Here is a 19,667-nt window from a genome sequence, read left to right on the forward strand (position 1 = left end):
CGGGGTATTTTGTATTTCCAAACTTTTAGAAAAACGAAAAGTTTGGTCGAAATTTTCTTCGGTAGAACGATTCATTAAACTTAACTTCATTACAAGCTTTATTTAAATAGTTATACTTAATAGAAAAAGTGTTTTTAGCAACGACATCCCCTTCTGTGCAAAGTTTTACCTCAACTTCTGTTTTCCGTCAGAGAGAGAGAGAGAGAGAGGGAGAGAGAGAGAGAGAGAGCTCGCGCGGGCCACTTGACACGGAAGTTGCAGATGAATTTCTAGCGCCGCATCGCAAGCTCTACGTTCATGTACACGGGCTGGCATTGCCAGATTGTAATTTAAATTTTGGTTTTCGTCGCGCAGACGAGTGATCGCGGACGAAAAGGAAGTTTTGATGGAGATAAAAGCACGATCTGTAAAGAATACGTATCTACGAACCGACTCGAACGAGTCGGAATCGACAAAAGCGATCTGGTCGAATCAATTAGATCCGTGTCTTCGACTAGCGCCGAAGCATCGTTCGGAAATTCTAAGGGGAGTCTCGTCGCAACGGTAAGCAAAAGCGTCTATCCAAGAGTTTAAGGGGAGAAAAACTTTTGAGCTGACAATGAAATTTAAAAAGCTGCTCGAGAATGCAGCTCAAGTTACAGGCGGACGAGAGGATGTGAATCACTTTCGGGAGAATAAATTCGATTCGAGTCGCGCGCGCGCTCGGAACGGAAAAAGGCGAGGAGGAGCTGCAGGTCGCCCTTTGGAAAAATTCGTCCGTTTCAATTTTCAGCTCGAAGCGAGTAAACAGTTTCGAGAAGAAGTCGCTCGAAAAGTTGCTCCGCATTTGTTATACCCTTTCATTCTCGAGGATTTGAAGGAAGACGTTCCTTCTTCGCGACGAATCAAGCCCGATTGCGTTACCGCCTTCGCTTGGATTCAAAGCCTCATTGTTCTTCTCCTATTTACTTTCCACAGCTTATGCGAGAAAACTCGTATACCCATGTCCCCCCACACGTCTGCGCATACACTTCGCACATCAGATACGTTCACGGATCGATCGGCTGTCGCGTCAGCCTAAATCCCCGTCGATTGCAATCTGAGACGCTATTCAGGAGATTCGAGATGAGACGCAGTGTGTACCGAAAGAGCCACTTCGATATGTAGCCGGCGAGCGTGCGTGAACGTCGAGATGCTGACTGGCCGCGATAAAAGAGAGGAGGTGTTGGAGATTATAAGTTTGAAGATGCCGCAGGTCTTCTAGAAATCGCGCAAACACGCCAGTTTTCCCAAACAGCGGGAAGCCTCGAATCCGCAGTGCCATCTCTTAATCAGCAGCCCTTCAAAACTCGCTACCGCGCGACAAAACAACGTCGTCGGCGCGACGCCTCGAGAGAATACTTCGTCTCCTCCTCTCGACGTCGAGCAAATCCCCGGCATTTCCCTAAACAAATTTCGCGGTGCATACACGCGCAAAATAACACCTCGCCATTAGCGGTCGGAAAAATCAACAGCACATATTTGCGAAGGCAGCGCCAGCCTCGTAACTCCTCGTCGGGCCGCCAGGTGGCGCGTGCGCGCCAAAAGTGCAGCGCGCGAAAACACAAGCGGCGCTTAATCTCACTCCGAGTTGCGAGAGGCTTAGCATGAAATATGCAGGTTTCTTCCGCTTCATCGCCCGCGAGTAATTAGCCCCAGCGTGGCGAGAAGGTAAGCCAACGGCGACAGACTCTCCCTTCGGCTGTACAGCATTCCTTTTCTTCGAGCTCGTTTTCTTAGGCCGCGCCGCGCTGAACGGGTGTGTGTGTATTCAAGGAATCTCCCTCCCGAGCGTTAAACGACTGAGCCAAGTGCTTATTCGGAAGAGAAGGGGACAATCGGCTACGCAGAGAGATTCTTCCGTTATTTAACGCGAGAGGGCTCCGATCGGATTTGCCGTCGCCTGGAATCGCTTAGCGTTCCAGATTGTTTGTTCCTCGTTATTTTTTTTCACGCCCCGCTCTCTCTCTTTATTCGTCTTTCTGGCCTTTTTTCATCGGCGAGAGAGAGAGAGAGTGAGTCGGTGTTTTTATTTTGCTCGCTAGTGCCGGCACGGTTCGATTCGTTTTCCGAGGGATAAGTGGCCGACCGACCGGATTTTTCGCACAGCTGGCGCGCGCGACGCGACGCGTTATATACTGTAAATTAAAGCCGATGGGAATGTAGTTAATTCGGAATCCCCTTTAACGCGACGTTGCGCTTTTGGATTGGCAGATTTCGTTCCGTCGACCATCTACAATGATTCTTTGTTGGTTTGAACGAAACCGATGCGGAATAAGAGGCTATGTTCCAATCCCGTTGGCGACCGATTGTACAGAGGATTCGAGGACGCCACCTGGCGGTGACATCGCGGATTAGAATCGTCTATTTAGAAGCTCCTTGACTAATTACGGATGGTAATTCCCCTGAAAATCACTTCCACAAAACTCAATAGCCGACAGGCCAACGACAGCACTCTGTATAAAGAAATCGAAACTCCCTTTCACCTGCTACAACCACATCCGTATTACAGCGCGTTGAACAAAACCACCAACTCCGTGGTGCATCGCACCGGCTATATACAGCACAGCTCCGCCCTGTATATAATACCAGAACGTCGGAGCAGCGCCGCGGTAGCGACGTAAGTGACCTCGATGCTGGGGGGCACGTATACGCGCGCGCTGCTGTGCTGCTGCAGGCACACGTCCATGACGCTCACAGGGGCAAACAGAAAGTAAATCATCGGCGGGAGAGCTGTTCGCTTTCATTGCCATCGCCGCCGCGTATTTACACCGCACGTGCTGGCTTTTTTCACACTGCTGCAACCTTTTTGCGAGCTCTGGAAGTCGTTGCGAGTGATGAAGGAAAGAGAGAGAGGGAGTGAGATGGAAGCTTGAATCACGCAGGTCGCGCTGTGGAAATACGGATTTTTGAAGTGGAAGTTCTTTAAAATGATATTTTCGAGACTAGATGATTTCCGAGGTCGAGATCACGGAGATGCGATTTCCAATCGCTTTTGATGATACCTGCATTCGAAAGCAGAGAAAAGCTAGTTTCAATTTTAATAATTACCGGCTTTACCCGAAAAAAATGATAGAGCTCCAGACGTGAACCAGAGCGATCCACTCAAACAGCCGGTACCCTCTATACCCAAATCCAAGCGTCAGCTCCCAAACCGTACATATCCTTTCTCTCAGTCTTCCGTCCTCGGAGAGACACACAATCGATTGGGCTCTAGGCGGTGGCATTGCGTCTTTACGAGCGAGATCTCAATGCCGCTCTTGCTCCGCGCGATCATAACCTCCACCTTCTCCTCCTTCTGCGCTTATCCATTGTGCGCACACAGTCCGATCTCTCCCATATACACAGACGACAGGAGCCGAGGACGCGGAATAACGCACATATACGCGCATACGTAAACAGCAACGTAGCCTATACGCACACGCGCGCCCTCTGTATAAACGCGAGAACAAATTGCAGCGCACACTCGATACAGAGAGAGAGAGAGAGGGACGACGTCCCCGCTTTCAGTATTCGATCAACACACAACAAACGCGCCGATAGGGGTGGGGGCAGCCCCCTTCGTTCCTGGAAATCCAGTTACGCGAGCGCGGGCCTGTTTACACTCGCGCCTGTTTACAGCAACAGCGAGGCTGCCAATCGTATCGCGTCCGATTGTCATCGCGCCTGCCGCCACTGCTCTGCTGCTTTCAATTTGCAAACAATGACGCCGATGTTTGTCCGTCATCGGCCCGGCAGGAGCTGCAGTGTGTATGCCGCTACACCGCGAGGGGTGGGGGGCAATGGCTGAATTACCTTGTTTTTTCGCGCGCGGGTTACGAGCTGTCGCCGCTACTTATTTCGTCACCCGCGAGGAACACACTGCCATTAGTCGATGCAAGGAAACAATGAGGGCAGAAAAGCGCGAGCCGACTGTGTTTGCAAATCGTTACGCGACGCGCGTTATATCCAACCTCAAAACGCACGCGAGAAGTCGCATTCAGCGAGGCGAGCATGTGCGCGGAAAGAGGTAAATCTGAGAGAATTCTCATTAAAATCTGAATACGGCGAACTTTTAAGTGGCATATAAATAGAGAGCCCGGCGGTCATTAAAAAAGCTGACGTACGATGAAACGTCGCCACTAGTACACTTTTACCTGTTTCAGAATGAATCTGGTTGCACACATATGAGAAAAGTTCCAACTATAATATAACCGCGGATTTTTCCCCTCTCTTTGATACGCGCAGCGTTAGTTCGTTGTTGCTCAGCTTTAGTGTTCGATCAATTACTTACACCTGCGCCTTTAACCGACGCTTATAATCTCAAAGTTACACACACCAGCCAACTTGTTTCTCTCTTGTTTATGCGCACGACGGAATCTATGTAACGTTGAGATTACATCGCGACCCAGCGAACTTCGCGGTATACGAGTGTAAATCAAAGGCCGGAGTGTAAATCTTGTCGAGATAGGATCCGTTTATAAGAAAGATATAGCTGCTTCGACGGGAAAAAGTCCGATTTCGAGGAAAAAATTGCTAACGAACTGCGAAGAAGTCTTCCACCTGCGAACTTCAACTGCGAGAAAAAAGCATCGAGTACGATCTCAAAAAAAGAGCCCCGAAGAACAGCGGCTAAAAAGAGCATGTCGTGACAATAACCAATTCCACGGGCTGAAAATGCTGCGGGACGAAGAGGGAAAAGAGCCGCGCGCTGGAAAAAAAAATCAAACACGCAGCCTTTGGGCAAACAGCGAATTAAAGAGCCACGGCGTATACGTGTATCGCCGCAACGACGTCGGTTCTGTGATAAAAATTGAGGCAAGTGTATGCCCCGGTGATACGGATCTTTTGTTTATCCTCGATTATCGGTTACGTTTGCAACTACTATTCGATGAAAATCTGGAACATCTAGTCTCGAAGAAAAAAGAAGAATCTCCATCAAACCTACAGGCTACACGTCAGGCGCAGGCTATACAGTTTCCGCGAAAAGAAAATTCTCGTGTGACGCTCGCGATTAGATCTACGGCGGCCAGGGCCTCGGGGATCACTTTTCCTTCTCTCCCCGCCCTCAGCAGCGTCAGCGTCGAACGAGCTTTTATGTATATACATGTATACTTACGCCTCGGCGTGTAATGGGTATCGTTGTTGAGAAATACCTTTTCGTTACCGACGCGAGCTTTTACCTCTTAATTGCCGTAAAAACGCAACAATTTATACCGTTAATTTAGCCGAGAAATAGTCGCCATGTTCTAGTCGTATAAAACTAACACACAGCCGTGCGTGCCAACGACCTGCCGTTGGTTGTTTTGAAATTACAGCGGAAAAGTGGCGGTTGGCGCGTCTTTGTGCGCGAAACGCGAATGAAAGAAGAATTAGAGCCTGGCGTGCTTAAAAAGCGTTGATTTTTAATGGCGGATTTCGGCTCTTTCCTTCGCTTTGAGAAACAATCGCGTAGATCAAAAAAAAAAAAAATCCACAGTTCGATCACCCCCCGACTCGGAGAACGTATTATCATACCTGCGCGTAAACATCCTCTCGACATTCCCGAGCTTCACATTTAAACGGGGCGCCTCGAGGGAATCGAAAATTAGAGTGTTCGCCGGTATTTTTATTCGGCCTTAAGTACACCGCCGCCAGGCTGGGCATAACGCGCGACTTAACGCGCACGCACGTACACTTTTTTCCCTCCGACTCGAGTGCCGGGCGTTGTTTAGAGGTTTTTTCCTTCGCCCCCCTCTCTCTCTCTCTCTTTTGGGCTCCACGCAGGGGGCGAGGAGCGACTGAATCGAGTACTAATGGACGGTGTTTATAGTCGGGGAGGCTCGCGGATGGATGGAAAGTAAAACAGCTCGGAGCTTGTGTTTTGAAAAACATTTAAAAATTTCCCCGTCGCGACGCGCGGCTTTATTTTCGCCTCGCACGCTCTCCCCCTTTCCGCGAAGCTCTTCGCGATCGCGTGCTGGATTTTCTCTCGTTGACGCTCATTATTCATGAAATTCCTGCGCTGCAGCTCTCTCGCTCCCGTTTCTTTTTCGCGCTATTCCCAAAGATTTCGCGTGTATACGTCGAGAAATGCAGATTTTTACCGCTTAATACGGCTTTAATATCCCCAACCGGCTCTTTTTCGAAATTCAATCTCGCAGAGGGAGTATAGGTATAGGTTTCGAAAATCAAGAGTGTCCGATGCGGAAACCTGCCGTTCATACCATTTTCCGATTAAAACACGGGGAAAAAACACAGAGCCAGGGAGAGTAAAGAAAACGCTTACTCTCGCGGTGGGCGGGTTATCAAAAGAAATGGAAAATCGGAAGCGAGAGAGCGCAAAAGCGCTGAATCCCGTAAACGAAGAGACACTCGAGGATTTAGCGAGTCTCTCTCTCTCTCTCTTTCCCGGAGAGTCGTAATTCTACCTTTCCACTGCGGCGCAGCCCTGCTTGCTCTTCGGGCTCGTTTCTCTGCCCCTTTAGCTAATAATCCGTAATCTCTTGAGCTCTCCCTTCGCTGAGCCTGTGCATGTGTGCGCGTCTTCCTGGAATAGACCGTCGCTCTGTCGATAGGTGGCTTCGACGTCATTTTTTGTTCGGCCCGCGTAAAAAAATCTCAAAATATCCGCGAAACTCAAAGAACATACCGAAAATACCGTTGACGCAAGTGTCTGCTGTCCGTCGAGCCTCTCTCTCTCTCTCTCTCTCTCTCTCACACACACCTACGCTGCTACACCCCTTTGGGTCTGTCTCTCTCTCTCTCTTTCTCGCGGGAATTTTTTCAATCATCCAGGCGTGACAAACTCGGACAAAGGCTCTCGGGCCGAGCCCGTCGTCGTCATAATGAAAGAGAGAGAAAGAGCGGCTATAGGTATACGTCGATTCTAATCGGCGCGCAAACAAACACGCCGCTCTAAAATTAATCTCCAATAATCGCGGCTCGCGCGCCAGTGCAGCGGAGGGAAAGCCCTGTCTTCAAAAATAGACACGCGCGCGAGAGGGAATCGATTGCCATATAGGGGCTATTTCACGTGTATCCTCTCCGAATAAATTCTAGAACAATCTGATCTCTCCGCGTTGTACGTACCCACAGAGGGCCGAATAGCAGCTACGAATAAGCCGCAGCCGCGCGCATCTCTGCTGCAGGGGTTTTATTAAAAGTGCGCTTTCTCTCCGAGAGCGACACACGTGCGCGCGCCGCCGATGGAAAATTGAGTGGATGGGGGGATAAATAAGCGGCGTAATGTAGTCCCTCGTTCAGCTGCGGCGCGGCATAAGAAGCTGCTCTCGGGGCTGCCGCGCGCAATACGCGCGATATTGCGGGGCTGCAGTATGCGGTATAGCTCTCGCTCTGTGTCTTTATGCGATGCACTTCGGCCCCGCTTTATTTTTCTGAAGGCTGCGCGCGCGCGCGCGTCGAGGGAGTTGATAAAATTCCGGGCTCATAAGCGCCGGCAGATGTGTGCTGGTTGATGGATTTTTTCAAAAAGAGAACGTACGAGCCGTCTTGCGCTTTTGCAACGAATTTTGACAGGGGCGCGCGATGAAAGTTTGCGGTTTTCGCGCCAGATGTGTGAATTTACATTTCGATGTATTAATCGTTGGAGTAAATTCAAAAGCGGCAATACGGAAGCGCGCGATAATTCATTAAATTTGTTTTGCCAACCGTAAGCATTAATTTAACGGCAGCGATGACCTGCGCGAATGATTTTGACAGAGAGACGCGACAAATTTAAAATATCACCCCGATTATGCGCGGCGTATAATATCCGAAATGAAACCGACGACTGCTGCGGGCGCGCGCGAAAGCGGGAGGCTGTATTTATAAATACGGGGTCGTAAAGCGAAGGCATTTGATTAACGCTCGCTCGACATCGCGCGAATTATGAAAACGGACTTGACGGAATTTACAACGAAATTTTATTCGAGCCTTAAAAGCTAGGGGTATATAGCTCTCGGCGAGGCGGTGGCAGCATAAAATTACGGTAAATTTTAAACGATCTTCTTAAGCCGCCGTAAAAAGCCGTTCTACGAACAATTTGTGATTACGATTATGAACCAGTCAAAAGCGATCTTAATAACTTTATAGCCTGCTTACGGCCCGAAATCGTTCTATAATGACGCGGCGTAAATTTTAAAACGAAATTGTTTCGCCCCTCTCGAGAGAGGCTTGGTATGGTATTATGTATAAATCATCGGCGTTATATCGCTCGAAGCTTATATTAGAACATTAAAAAACCTAATCAAACGTAATTCCTCTTTCTCCAACGGGATAGCCTCGTTTCTCCGAGTGTATTTAGAGCGAGACCTGCTGAACTGAGAAAGTTCGGCCTTGCGCTTGGGAGAGAGAACTTTTTGAAAATTTAATTTCAGATGTGTCGCGGGATAAAGTTTAGCGAGTTACGAGAGCAGCGCCGGGGACTTGTTACGATAAACCTAAATAATCGCACGATTTCGAAATTAACGGAGAGAAGTGGTCGAGAGAAAAAAAAGTCTTGTACCTAAGCCCTTGTTCTGCTGCTGCGCGCTATACTAGTTACTCTCCAACCTTACAACTGAATAGTTTGACTTTGGACGAGTCTCGGACGAGTTGGGCTAAGATGCGCTAAATCTCGATCGCGCGAACGGTTCGATTTTGTCGAATTTTATGAAAATTCGTGTACCAAAGACGCGGTTGCCGAAAAGAAGGCGAGACACTCGGAATTAGTCCCGGAGCAGCTGCTCGTTAGGAGTCCATACCCAAGGTGTGTACAACATACTCGTGTACGGCTATCTCTAGGGGAGAAGAAAAGTAGGTCGCATGAAAATAGCGGCGTTACTTAAAGCAGCATAGCTAGTGTGTGTGTATGTGTGTGTGTGTAGAGAGAGCCCTGGCGCTGTTATAACTATAGCCCAGTCCGTACATACGCGATTTACCGCCAATGGCTCGGCTGTTTTCTCGGCGAGTGTCTCTTATCGAGTGTAATGTTACGCATCTCGCAATATCGAGAAAAAGACGGTTTACTCACAGCGAATTCCGGAAAGTCCTCTACTCCCGTAGCCAATTACATTAGGCAACGTAAATCGTATTGACTTTGTCGTTCCGCGCGGGGAAGCCGTCCTTCCGAGTAGTGGGCGCCGCGAGTGTTGGAAAAACCAAAAGAAACGTACTCACCGCTCTTGCCTCCGGTCGGCGTAGGCAAAGTGGGCATCCTGCTGGTGGGCTCGGGCAGCGGATAGATGGGGTCGCAGCACTCGCGTTCCGGGAACTCGCTGGCCTTGCAGCGTCCCACCAGCTCTCGCGAGCACGTGGCCAGCAGCATCATCAGCAGCGTCAGCCACTCGCCGCCTCTCGGCCAGCCCATTATTTATAACCTCCTCGCGTCCTACGTTTATTCTTCTTTGTTTTTTCGCTTCGCTGCAGGTATGCGCTTGTACTCTATTGCCGCTGCTATTATATCAGCAGCAAGAACAATCCACTTTTCTCGCTGACCGCTGCATCGTCGCGCCGCGGCCGCATAGCGTACGATCGCATGACACTGTTTCTTTTTACCTCAATCTCGGTGATGATGTACCTCGATGTTTCCTGTACTGAGTACTCGAACGGTCGAACGAACGCACTGCTCGGTCTCGCGCGGAACGAGTATGAGAATTCGATAAGGAGTAAGTAAACACACCCGCGGCACACGTGGTCTGGCGGATCGCGCGCGGCTCTCTTTCCCGCGACGAAACGTCGCGCGTGCCGTCGACGGTTGACTGCCGCCGCGCGGTCTCGAGTCCTCCCGGCTGCCGCGCGCGAGCGCGCGCGTCCACTGCTGGCGCCCCCTAGCGGCGCTCCGGGAGAACCGCGCCCCCTCAGGTGTGTTCGATCTCTCTCTCTCGGCCAGGTGATGCAGGTAGGGAGTTCCTGACCTCGTTTCGGAACGCGTATATGTGTGTGTGTAGGTTGCGGACTGCGGTTGCAGGGGTTGAGACGGTTGGCAGCTCGAGGTTTTTGGCTGTGCCAGCGAAGGCCGAAGTTCTGTCCGTTGTTGACTTTGGGGCATGTATGTACGTACGCGCGCGAAATCGGCTGATGTTCGTGTTGATCTTTTTTCGATATTTGGAATGCGAAAATCGAAAGCCAGATGTACAGCTCGGTACACCTGGATACGATATACTTTTGTTCGCAGAACATTAATGATGAAAATTAAACTCAATCGAACGAGTCAGAAATGAAAATATTAAATAAAAGCAAGCTGAAACGATGTTCGAGCAATGCCAAAATAATGAAAATCGAATAATAACCTTCCATAATAATCCATCGAAGAATAGACACTCGCAGTTGTACTTGGGAAAAGTTACCGTCGCTATAAGCTCCGCTGTACAAGATAAATAGTACCGCGTAAGTCTTAAGTGATATTAGTCAGCGTCGCGCCGGCCGACCTGCATATACGTATCCTCGCGCGTGTCGCTCGATTATTATCGTCGCGCTCGCTAAGGCTGAACTCCGCGAGCTCAACTTCGCGACTGTAATGCATGTAACGCGAGACTTGTAGATAGCTCTACTGCGACTTTGGCTTGGCCAGCGGCGATTTTGCGAGTATGTCATATACGGAGATCGCGGACGAATATTAGCTTTAAAAAAAAAAAAAAAATGAATAAATAAATAAACGTTATTTTTGAGAAAAAAATATTACCTTTTCCGAAAATCCAAATATGTCGGCAATATTCGCTCGATATTGGAAACCAAAAGTTTTAAAACGCATGAATTCTTCGATAAAAATAGAAGAGTGATTTCAGGATCAGGACAGGGAGGCGGTTCAAATAATTACACAAGGTTTCGGCATTTATAAGTAAAACATATTAATCATATGCAAATATAAATGGTTTTACAGAATGTCACTACCAAATAAACGGTATAATACGAGGTTGAAAAGGGCGAAACCGCGAGCGGAGACCAGCCCGGCCGCGCAGATTGTCAGTCGGTCTCGCCTCCGGCTCGCGTTTTGCACATGTGTGTATCTCTCTTTCTCTCCGATCGCACTCTCTTTCCGTATCAATATAATTCTCTCTCTCTCTCTCTCGCCTCGCCACCTCCGAAAATTAAAACGATCCTCTCTCTCTCGACACTTTTGATTTCTTCCCTCTCTCACGCGTGCATTATACGTAATCTCGCCGCTCCTCTTACGTCATTTACATTACTTCGACTGTGTATGCGCGCGCGCGCGCGTGTGTGTGTGTGTATAGGTGTGAATGGACGTGTATCTTTTTCCTTTGCGTTACACTGCTTATAATTCTTTTACGTTATTATTAGTATTAGTTTGTTTTTTCATCGCCACTACGTGTGGTACAGTATATTGGTATACAAGACATTACGAAAGAAGATATACGCGGGAAACAAGTCAGTGTGTGTGTGTGTGTGTTTTTCCGTGTGCTTCGTCCCGGACGAAGAGCAACGCTAACGAGGAAAACGCATCGGCGAATGGTTTTAATCGAATGAGCGCTATTGTCTTCACGTCGACGCGGACGAATCCGTTCGACCGCTCGCTGGATTCGCCCGAGTTACGGACGCGAAGACGCCGCTTCGGTTGGTGTAGAATTTTTTTTTTTTTTGTTCACCCTCGAAGTCCGTCCTACACGCTTTTGACAGAATTTTTCTCTATATAATATAATAATGTATCAAGAATCGAAAGAACGAATCGAGTAACGCAAACGCAACGCATATTATATTCTTATATAGAGCACATATTCTCGAATTCAGGTACGCAAAACATAGATAGATATCATAAGAAAGACTCGAGCGTTGCAAGCTACACTTTTCCGAAAGAATTTCGACCACCTCTCTCGGTAAAAACTGTTTTCGCCCCCCCCCCCCTCCCTCCCTCCCTCCCTCAGCGCGATCACATGATTCACTTTGTTTATACGCACGTCTCTCCGCCTTGCGCACTGCACCCTCTGCCGTCTTTCTCTCGTTCTCGCTCGCATGTAACGATTTTCATTTTCTTCGTACTTACGGCGATAATAATATTATATACTTTACATGCAAAAACAAAAGTTGTATCACAGTGGGACATCATACATTTGTTAATATTATAATATTGTTTTTCTTTCCTCTCCTCCTCCTTTTGCGATAGCTTCTCTCACTGACGCACTCACTCTCTCTCTCTCTCTCTCTCTCTCTCACACACACACACTACGCTCGCGAAGAACGCTTCCGTCGATTCGAAGCTCGAGGGAAGTGGTCTTGACGAGCCGAGGCGCTCTTGTGCTCTCACTCTGTCTCTCCTCATCAGCTTATCTCAGCCCACTGCGTTAATATTTTTTACTTCCTTGTTAAATTACTCCTTCGAATGCGAATTGATACGTCGGTGTCGATTAGTTTACGGAGCTTTGTCATTTTCGTATAATCGTTATTAGCGTGTTTATCACTTACGTAACAATTACATCGTTATCGTTATTACAATTACAGTTATCATTGCTACTAAATATTATGCGGTAATTAAGGGTTGCCTCGAGACACGTGTCTCTCCCTCTCGAGTCCCGGAAAGAGTAACTCTCGCCGCGAGCACCTCGACAGACATCACTCGTATCGATCTGCATGTATGCATACACTCTCGCTTGTCCCTTATCATCATCGTCATTATCGTCGTCATCGCCGCACCGCGAATCGCCTGAAAACACGTCGAACCTGCCTCCCCCTTATTTAATTAGGCACAAATCAGCGGGGAAGATTTCGACGTGTTTTGCCACACGCTATACACAGTCGATCCGCATTCTCCTTGACCTCGCACTCACGCACACAATCATGTATAGGGCAAGAGAACAACGAACGATCACGAAAAAAAGAGGGCTTGTGTGTTTGTGTATATCGTTATACAAATCACGACGAACATAGGCATAAATTCACACTCGCGCACTCGTTCACCCGTTGTACAAAAGCTAAGGCAACATTTTCATAATTCTATCCCTCCCGCGCGACCTTATCGTCGCACACTCGTTACAGCACGCTCTCTTTCCCTCTCTTTCGCTCGCCATGACATCAGAGGAGCGCGTCCCTCTGGCCGACGCCTGCGACTGTCCTGCGGATGCGATTCAGATGAAAGAAAAGTCGGACAAAGCATGTGAAATAAAGAGACAGTTGGTTAAAAAGCAGAAATTTTGTTTTTATTCACTGAATTGCGTATAAATTGCGACCGGGCTAAGTCTTGGAGCTATCTCTCGAGAGCCTCGCGACGTCGCCCAGCCGCAACACGTCGGGTTTACATACAATGCAAAAAGATTGCACCAATAAAAACGTGTGTGTGTGTGTGTGTGTTCGTGCTTCTTTCAAAACTGGGTTTCCTCGTTTTATTACAAAAAAGAAAAAAAACGAAAAAAAATTGTATAATATAGATAATATATCATCTCGCAAGCGTCGTTGGATCGACCAGCGAAGCGTCGCTTACATCAAAAAAGTAAAGGAGACGACGAGACGCGCGAGAGAAAACCGAAGAGTCCACCCTCTCCGCTTCTCGATTCTCTCCTTTTCTTTCCGTCTTTCGCCCTTCTCTCGCTCTCGCACTCGCACTCTGCAGCCTTTCGCTCTGAACAAAAACATCTACACAGACGCTCTCTCGCACGCGCCGGACGCCTTTCAGACAGGCCGCTAAAAATTACTAATTTAGTAACTTATACGTATATATATATATATATATATATATATAGCGGGTGTCAACACGTCTGTCCGCGACGTCGCGCCCGTTTCCATCGGGATACGCAGTTATTGTAAAATCGTACACAGCTGTCTTGTACGCGTTACGCGAAAATTCATTTTCGCCTCCCTGCGCGCTTACAATCGATTACGCAGACTGGCTCGCAGAGTTGATTTTTACAATTTCATTAGCCTTCCGACGAACAATTGATTTTTGGCGGGGCGCGCCGTCGCGGAGCGAATTTCCTCGCCGACCGAAGAAAAGAAGAGAGAGAAAATTGATTTGAAAAGAAGGAGATACAAGTCAGGAAAAGAAGTAAAGAGGTACACAAAGAAGACGAACGCAAAGAATTGAGCACGCGTCGCTCGGCGAGAGTATTGAACTAAAATATCTTTCATTTATATATAATAAAATTTGTTTCTTCCATATATATTTATATGCATGTATATATATTATAAATAATGATTAAGGTTGCTTCGAAAGTAAGTAAAAATATATAGATGTTTGTATATATAATATATTTTTTGCTTCCACTCACTTTTTTTCACTATCGATCGCTTTACTCCGCACATCTTTCTCTCATTTTTTTTTTGTTGCTATTTTATTGTTATTTACCTTTCTCTCTCACACACGCACACGCTTCGGATCTCACTCTCGCCAAACTACTCCTCGAAATTTCTCGGTTCTCCATATTCGCTTTATTGTTTCGAGTGCTTATTTCCATCAATTTTTTTCTTTATTGTTGCATACATGTAGATATAGTTTGTATATAATATATGGTCTCCGTGATAGAATTTCGATGATTTGACGGCAGAGCACCGCGAGGGAGCCAATTTGGGAAAGGTGTCTTCGGCAAATATAGATATATATATATATATATATATGCTCATACATATATACTGTGTATATAATAACGCATCGTTAAAAAACGTCACATTTAAAAATCTCACTTTTAAACAATCCTTAATGAGTTTTAAATTATTATTATTTATCGTTATCGATATTATTATTCATTATTTATTATTTATTATTATTATTATTATATTATAATTATTATTATTATTATTATTCCCGATGCGGCGAGAACGCCCGAAGAGCTTTCCCAAGTCGACTCCAGCGACTCTTTCTTTTTCTACAATTTTTAGCATTTTTTGTTATTTGTTCGCTCCACATCGATAGAAGACGGCTACAATACATCGTGTTTTCTGCATATAATTAATCGTCGCTTGCTCAAACAACATATTTTTCCCCTCCTAACGCGTTGAGATCAACTTCACAATTGCTCGGATCGAGGAGAGATATTCGCCTCTCCTCTTTTTGCCTCCGTATTTTTTCCTTTTTCATTTTTCGCAAAGTTCGCAAGAAATTTCGTGGACCACCCATCAATCTCTCTATCGTCGGCTCGAAAGAAGAAAAAAGGAAACACGCGAGAGCCGTTCCGATCCATCGCGACCGGATCCGCATCGCTGCTTTTCCCTGTTTCTTCTTGTCGCCGCGCGTATTATAATGTGTTCGTCGGGTTCTCTCTTTCTCTGATACTCTCAATGCGAGTCGCACCTCCGACAGGAGCGACTCTCGCGAATCGACGCATAGACTCCGGTACACGTCGTCGTTTTATCCACATGCATACTATTACGTGTGTTTGTGTGTGTGTGTGTGTTTTTTATCATTTTTTATTTTGAAATCACCAACTCCTTCTCTCACATTTATTTGTTTTAGTTCATCGTTTTTTTATTCCTATCTCACGCTCACGTCACTTCGAAGCACTTTTTTTTGTTTCTCCAATAATCTTGTTCACGGCTGTCCTTCTCAATCCTTCTGCATCTTCATGTTTTTTTTTTTCATCTCGATATAAAAAAGTCTAAATCTAACTATTTATAAGCCTACGTAATTCGAAGTAGTACGACGGGAACATCTTTTGTTTTTCCATGCCTTCTTCGCCTACGCCGCACTCATGCTGCTCGCTTCGCCTTCTTTTTCCTCGTCATTTAGCTTTTAACTTTTGTATTAACTTGATTTTTTTGTCAATTTTCGCCTTTTCCGCTTATACATCTTATTACTTGATTTTTTTTCATTTTTCTTCCATCAATGTTACGAATTTTTTCCGCATTCGTCGCTCGACGGCCTGTTACATTGCGCTCTTTCTACTCTTGTTTGCGCGATACACACATATTTATTAGAGTTACATGCATAGGTGTCGCCCGACCGCTCTCGCTCGCGGACTCAATTTGATCGACAGCGGACCGCAATCACTCCCGATCAACTCGAGCGCCGACGCGCGGAACGACCGAGCTCATAGGTGGGAGAGGGCGGCTGTAGGGGAAAGTGTGGGTTAGGAGAAAAACGCATATATAAATTTCTCATGCACTAAAATCATATATGTCACGTGAATCGGAATATATAATTATTCGTTCAATCTTCGGATTACAGGGACCGTAGTAGATAGAGAAACACACATACAGCCGAGTTAATTATATATGGGTACTATGTACATATATGACGACGCTGAATTTATATATCAGTTTTTAGGTGAGTTTTTAGGGGCGTGAATGGAAAGAAGGATCAAGACGATTATCGCGCTCCGAGTGCTGCCGTCGATCTTGAATAATATCGCGAGATCGTCGCCGCCGCGGTAGTTTTGCAACTACGACGGTAGGCCCGTGCGCTACTCTCTCGAACTTATCGACCGCTCTATAAGCGCGAGATTTGGCGCTCGGGTCCGCCGAGCGAAAACAAGGACCGCGGCTCGCGACCATCTCCTAGATCGCACACTGGAAAAGTCGTCGCCAAGTGCAAGTTCCTCGCGTGCTCGCTCATCGGGATGCTGACTCGCGTCTTACATAATGGACGTCAATTTGATTCTTTCCTAGTACAAGCTCAAGTGGTGTCACGCGATTCGATGTCTGTCGATTGCTATATAATTATACGTATTAGCTCGAGGAGCCGGTGCTGTCGGAAGAGCGAGCGCGCGAGGAGGTAACGAGTTCGCGACGACTTGCCCGTCGATCTCCGTGATTTTCCTACACGATAGCGCGGAGCACATTTGTTTTTTTCACAATTTTCGTGGACCGTAATTCGCGTCGTCGAGCGACTTCAGTTTCCTGGCTGCTGCTGGACATTATTTTAGACACACACGATACGAAGAATCAGTTGGAAAGAAGGATATCGAAGGCGCCCCATTGATTTTTCGGCAGACGAGCCGCAGTGCCCGGCGTCGAAACTTCCATGGAGCCCCGGCTGTCGTAACAACGCTCTCTATTTCTCGCTCTTTCTGTCGTCTCGTAGGAAAAAACAAAAAGGACATTTTTTCGTTTCCCCTCTACGCAGTTTACGTGATAACCTACGCGTCAGCACGATATTTAAATATAATATTTATGTATATATATATATATATATTTATATATATGTAATGTATGTTGGGAGGCTCAGGACGGCCGCGAAGCTAGAGCTGATCTCTTGCCGCCGCGGACCGGGATTATCCTTTAGCCACTTATATATAGTATTCTTCAAAATCTTCATATCCGCATTTCTACTCGCTTTGCATTCTTTCTTCATTTTTTGTTTTCCATTTTCGCTCTATTAATCTGTCTTGCATCGTCTCATTCGCGCGCGTACAAAAGAAAAACAAGAAACTCTCCACGCTTTAAACTCCGTATATATAATATAATCGATTAATGTGAATTAATTCATTTTCTTTTATCATCATATTTTTTTTTTTGTATTTTTAATCTTTCTTAATTCTTATTCTTTCCTGTTTTAATGGAGGGCCCGCGGAGATCTCGCTCGACATAACCGAGGACAGACCCGCTACTCGCCCGGTCGAACGTTGCATTTTAGCATCACTCTTCTTCATCGACATCCATATCGTCTTCTCTCCACTGCTGGATTTTTGTCTCTCCATCCGCCCTCCGATCACAATAGTTTTGTTTCATCATTATTTCATCTCGCCTCGTTCTTCATTAATTCATCTTTTTTTTCTTTTAATTAACTTCTTAAATGCATAAAACTTTATGTTCTCCCTTCTTGTTTCAACGAACGAACGATCCATCCGTTATCCGTTGCGCGCGCAAGCTCTTGGCTCTCGATCCTTGTATTCGTCTTCGTTATCGTCGTCGTCGCGCAGCGGATATTCGTAAATCACAGATAATTATTTCTAAAAAAAATCCTCCTTTCCTCCGCATATCTCTATTATAATCTTCTTCGTACCCTGGCACGGAAGCACTTACATTCTACGTATAAAAAATTCTCCTTCCTCTGTCTCTTCACTCATGACTTTCTCTCCATCTTGCTCGTCAGCTTCGTCCTTCGCCCCGTCCCTTACGACGTTTCTCGACTTCCTCCGTCATCCGAGATATAATTCTATGTATTTCGTTGTATCTCGTGGGGAAGAAGTCTTGAGTTTGACACGTCTCGTTTACTTTTGTTGCGCGTGAGCGTGCAAACGCAGGCACATCGACAATATCAGGGAGAGGCGAATCGAACGGAAAAGCATCCGTTTGTAGCGACGGGGTACCAACTCTTCCATTTTTCGTCTCGCGTTATAGTCTTCGTCGCGCACGATTGTGTTTATGTGTTTGTGTACGTACCGTCTGACGGTAGCCTCTCGCGCGTACCCGACGCGCGTTTTTCATATATATTCTATGTATTTGTTTAATTTTTTCGACGCATACTCTCGCGTACGCACATATATATCACTAGAGCTCGCGCGTTCTTCTGCTCGGCTCGCCTATAGAAAAGTTAATATCACCTCGACGACGTCACGTCTCTCTTTCTGTCTCGCTTGACTCGCATTCACTCTCGGTCGGCTCGACCAACGTCGACAAAAGAAAAAAAAACGAACGAACGAAAAATATACATTACAAGAGTGCACCACGCACTCGCAAAGAAGATAGAGACAACTTGTTTGTCATCTTTGTTTCACCTGTCTCGCTGCAGGAAGTTTACGAATTTGTTTACTCGCTTTCAAAAATCGGTGGAATACGATGCTCGATCGGCAATATTTGTCTTTTACAATGTCTCCAAGATCTTATTCGAAGTTTCGTACGAATTTCATTTATCTGACTGATCGTATTCTCTCCTATTTCATAGAAAACAATACGGTTCAACGTAACGTTGTTCTATCACAAATAATTTTCCAATAATTGAGTAAAGCAATGTTAAACTCAGACGAACTTTCGACAACTCGTGAAATTTGTAAAAGAAAAGAATAGGGTCAAATCGATGATAAATTCTTTACGTACTCCGTGGTTCAAATGGGTCACACCTGAATCACGCTTGTTAATTCCAGTCCCGCGGAAACTTTTCCAAAGATTGATATTCAAAAAAGTTTGCGACAATCATTCCCACGCTCCTTTGAATCCTAACTTTTCTCGAATCGTAAAAAATGCCTCTACGTTTCACAGTTTCTCAAAGATTATTATGGCACCAAGACGCAGCCCATTGGAACCACAAAAGCACGGACTCAATCGCGGACCACGAAAAATCGCAAGTTGCCGTGGCAACCGCTCGCTGATAAGATGCACGGTCAAATAAAGAGAAATGAAAGTTACAAGACTCAGCGTGTAATAGCTGATTCGCTCTCGCTCTTCTCTGTCCGATGAATATTTAGGTCTGATGCACAGGTCCAGCGCTGGAAGCGAAGAGTTGCTGCGCTGCTTGGTAATGCTGTTGTTGCTGGTGGATCTGCTGCGACGCGGCGTTGGACTGTTGCATCATTAGGCGCTGGGCTTGAAGTTTGGCTAAGGCAGCTGGCGACGCGAAGCAAGGGTATGCGAGAGTCGTCGTCAAGCACTCGTTGTGCTCCTCGAGCGAGTTCTGAGCATAGTGGAGCACAAGATGACGCAGTGACTCGTGGATATTATACGGCTCGGCGAAGCCGAAACCCCGCTCCGTCGCGTAGATTATGCAGTGATTCACTGTTCCTTGGCACCTGCGAATCATTTGATTTTAGTAATCGAAATTTTAATAGTACACGAATACAGATATGAGCGCATGTAATAGATGAGTGAAGCTGAAAGAGCGAGGTAACGTAATG

At 46.5% G+C, this 19,667-nt stretch overlaps 2 protein-coding genes across 5 annotated transcripts in view; both read right to left on the minus strand.

The window, feature by feature from the left end:
• The window catches only part of LOC100122716, a 162,539-nt gene extending 152,815 nt beyond the window's left edge, over positions 1 to 9,724 (minus strand). For both annotated transcript variants that reach the window (XM_016981315.2, XM_016981314.2), the window contains exon 1: positions 9,136 to 9,724. In XM_016981315.2, coding sequence (XP_016836804.1) covers positions 9,136 to 9,325 — 190 coding nt within the window. In that variant the 5' untranslated portion in view covers positions 9,326 to 9,724. The remainder of the gene's footprint in view (positions 1 to 9,135) is intronic.
• Positions 9,725 to 13,084: 3,360 nt separating this feature from the next.
• LOC100122747 (phosphatidylinositol 3-kinase regulatory subunit alpha) overlaps positions 13,085 to 19,667 on the minus strand; it is a 48,999-nt gene continuing 42,416 nt past the window's right edge. For all 3 annotated transcript variants that reach the window (XM_001606295.6, XM_031922251.2, XM_031922252.2), the window contains one exon: positions 13,085 to 19,562. In XM_001606295.6, the coding sequence (XP_001606345.2) occupies positions 19,238 to 19,562 (325 nt within the window). In that variant the 3' untranslated portion in view covers positions 13,085 to 19,237. The remainder of the gene's footprint in view (positions 19,563 to 19,667) is intronic.

Source organism: Nasonia vitripennis, chromosome 1 (assembly GCF_009193385.2).
Source record: "Nasonia vitripennis strain AsymCx chromosome 1, Nvit_psr_1.1, whole genome shotgun sequence".
NCBI lineage: Eukaryota > Metazoa > Arthropoda > Insecta > Hymenoptera > Pteromalidae > Nasonia > Nasonia vitripennis.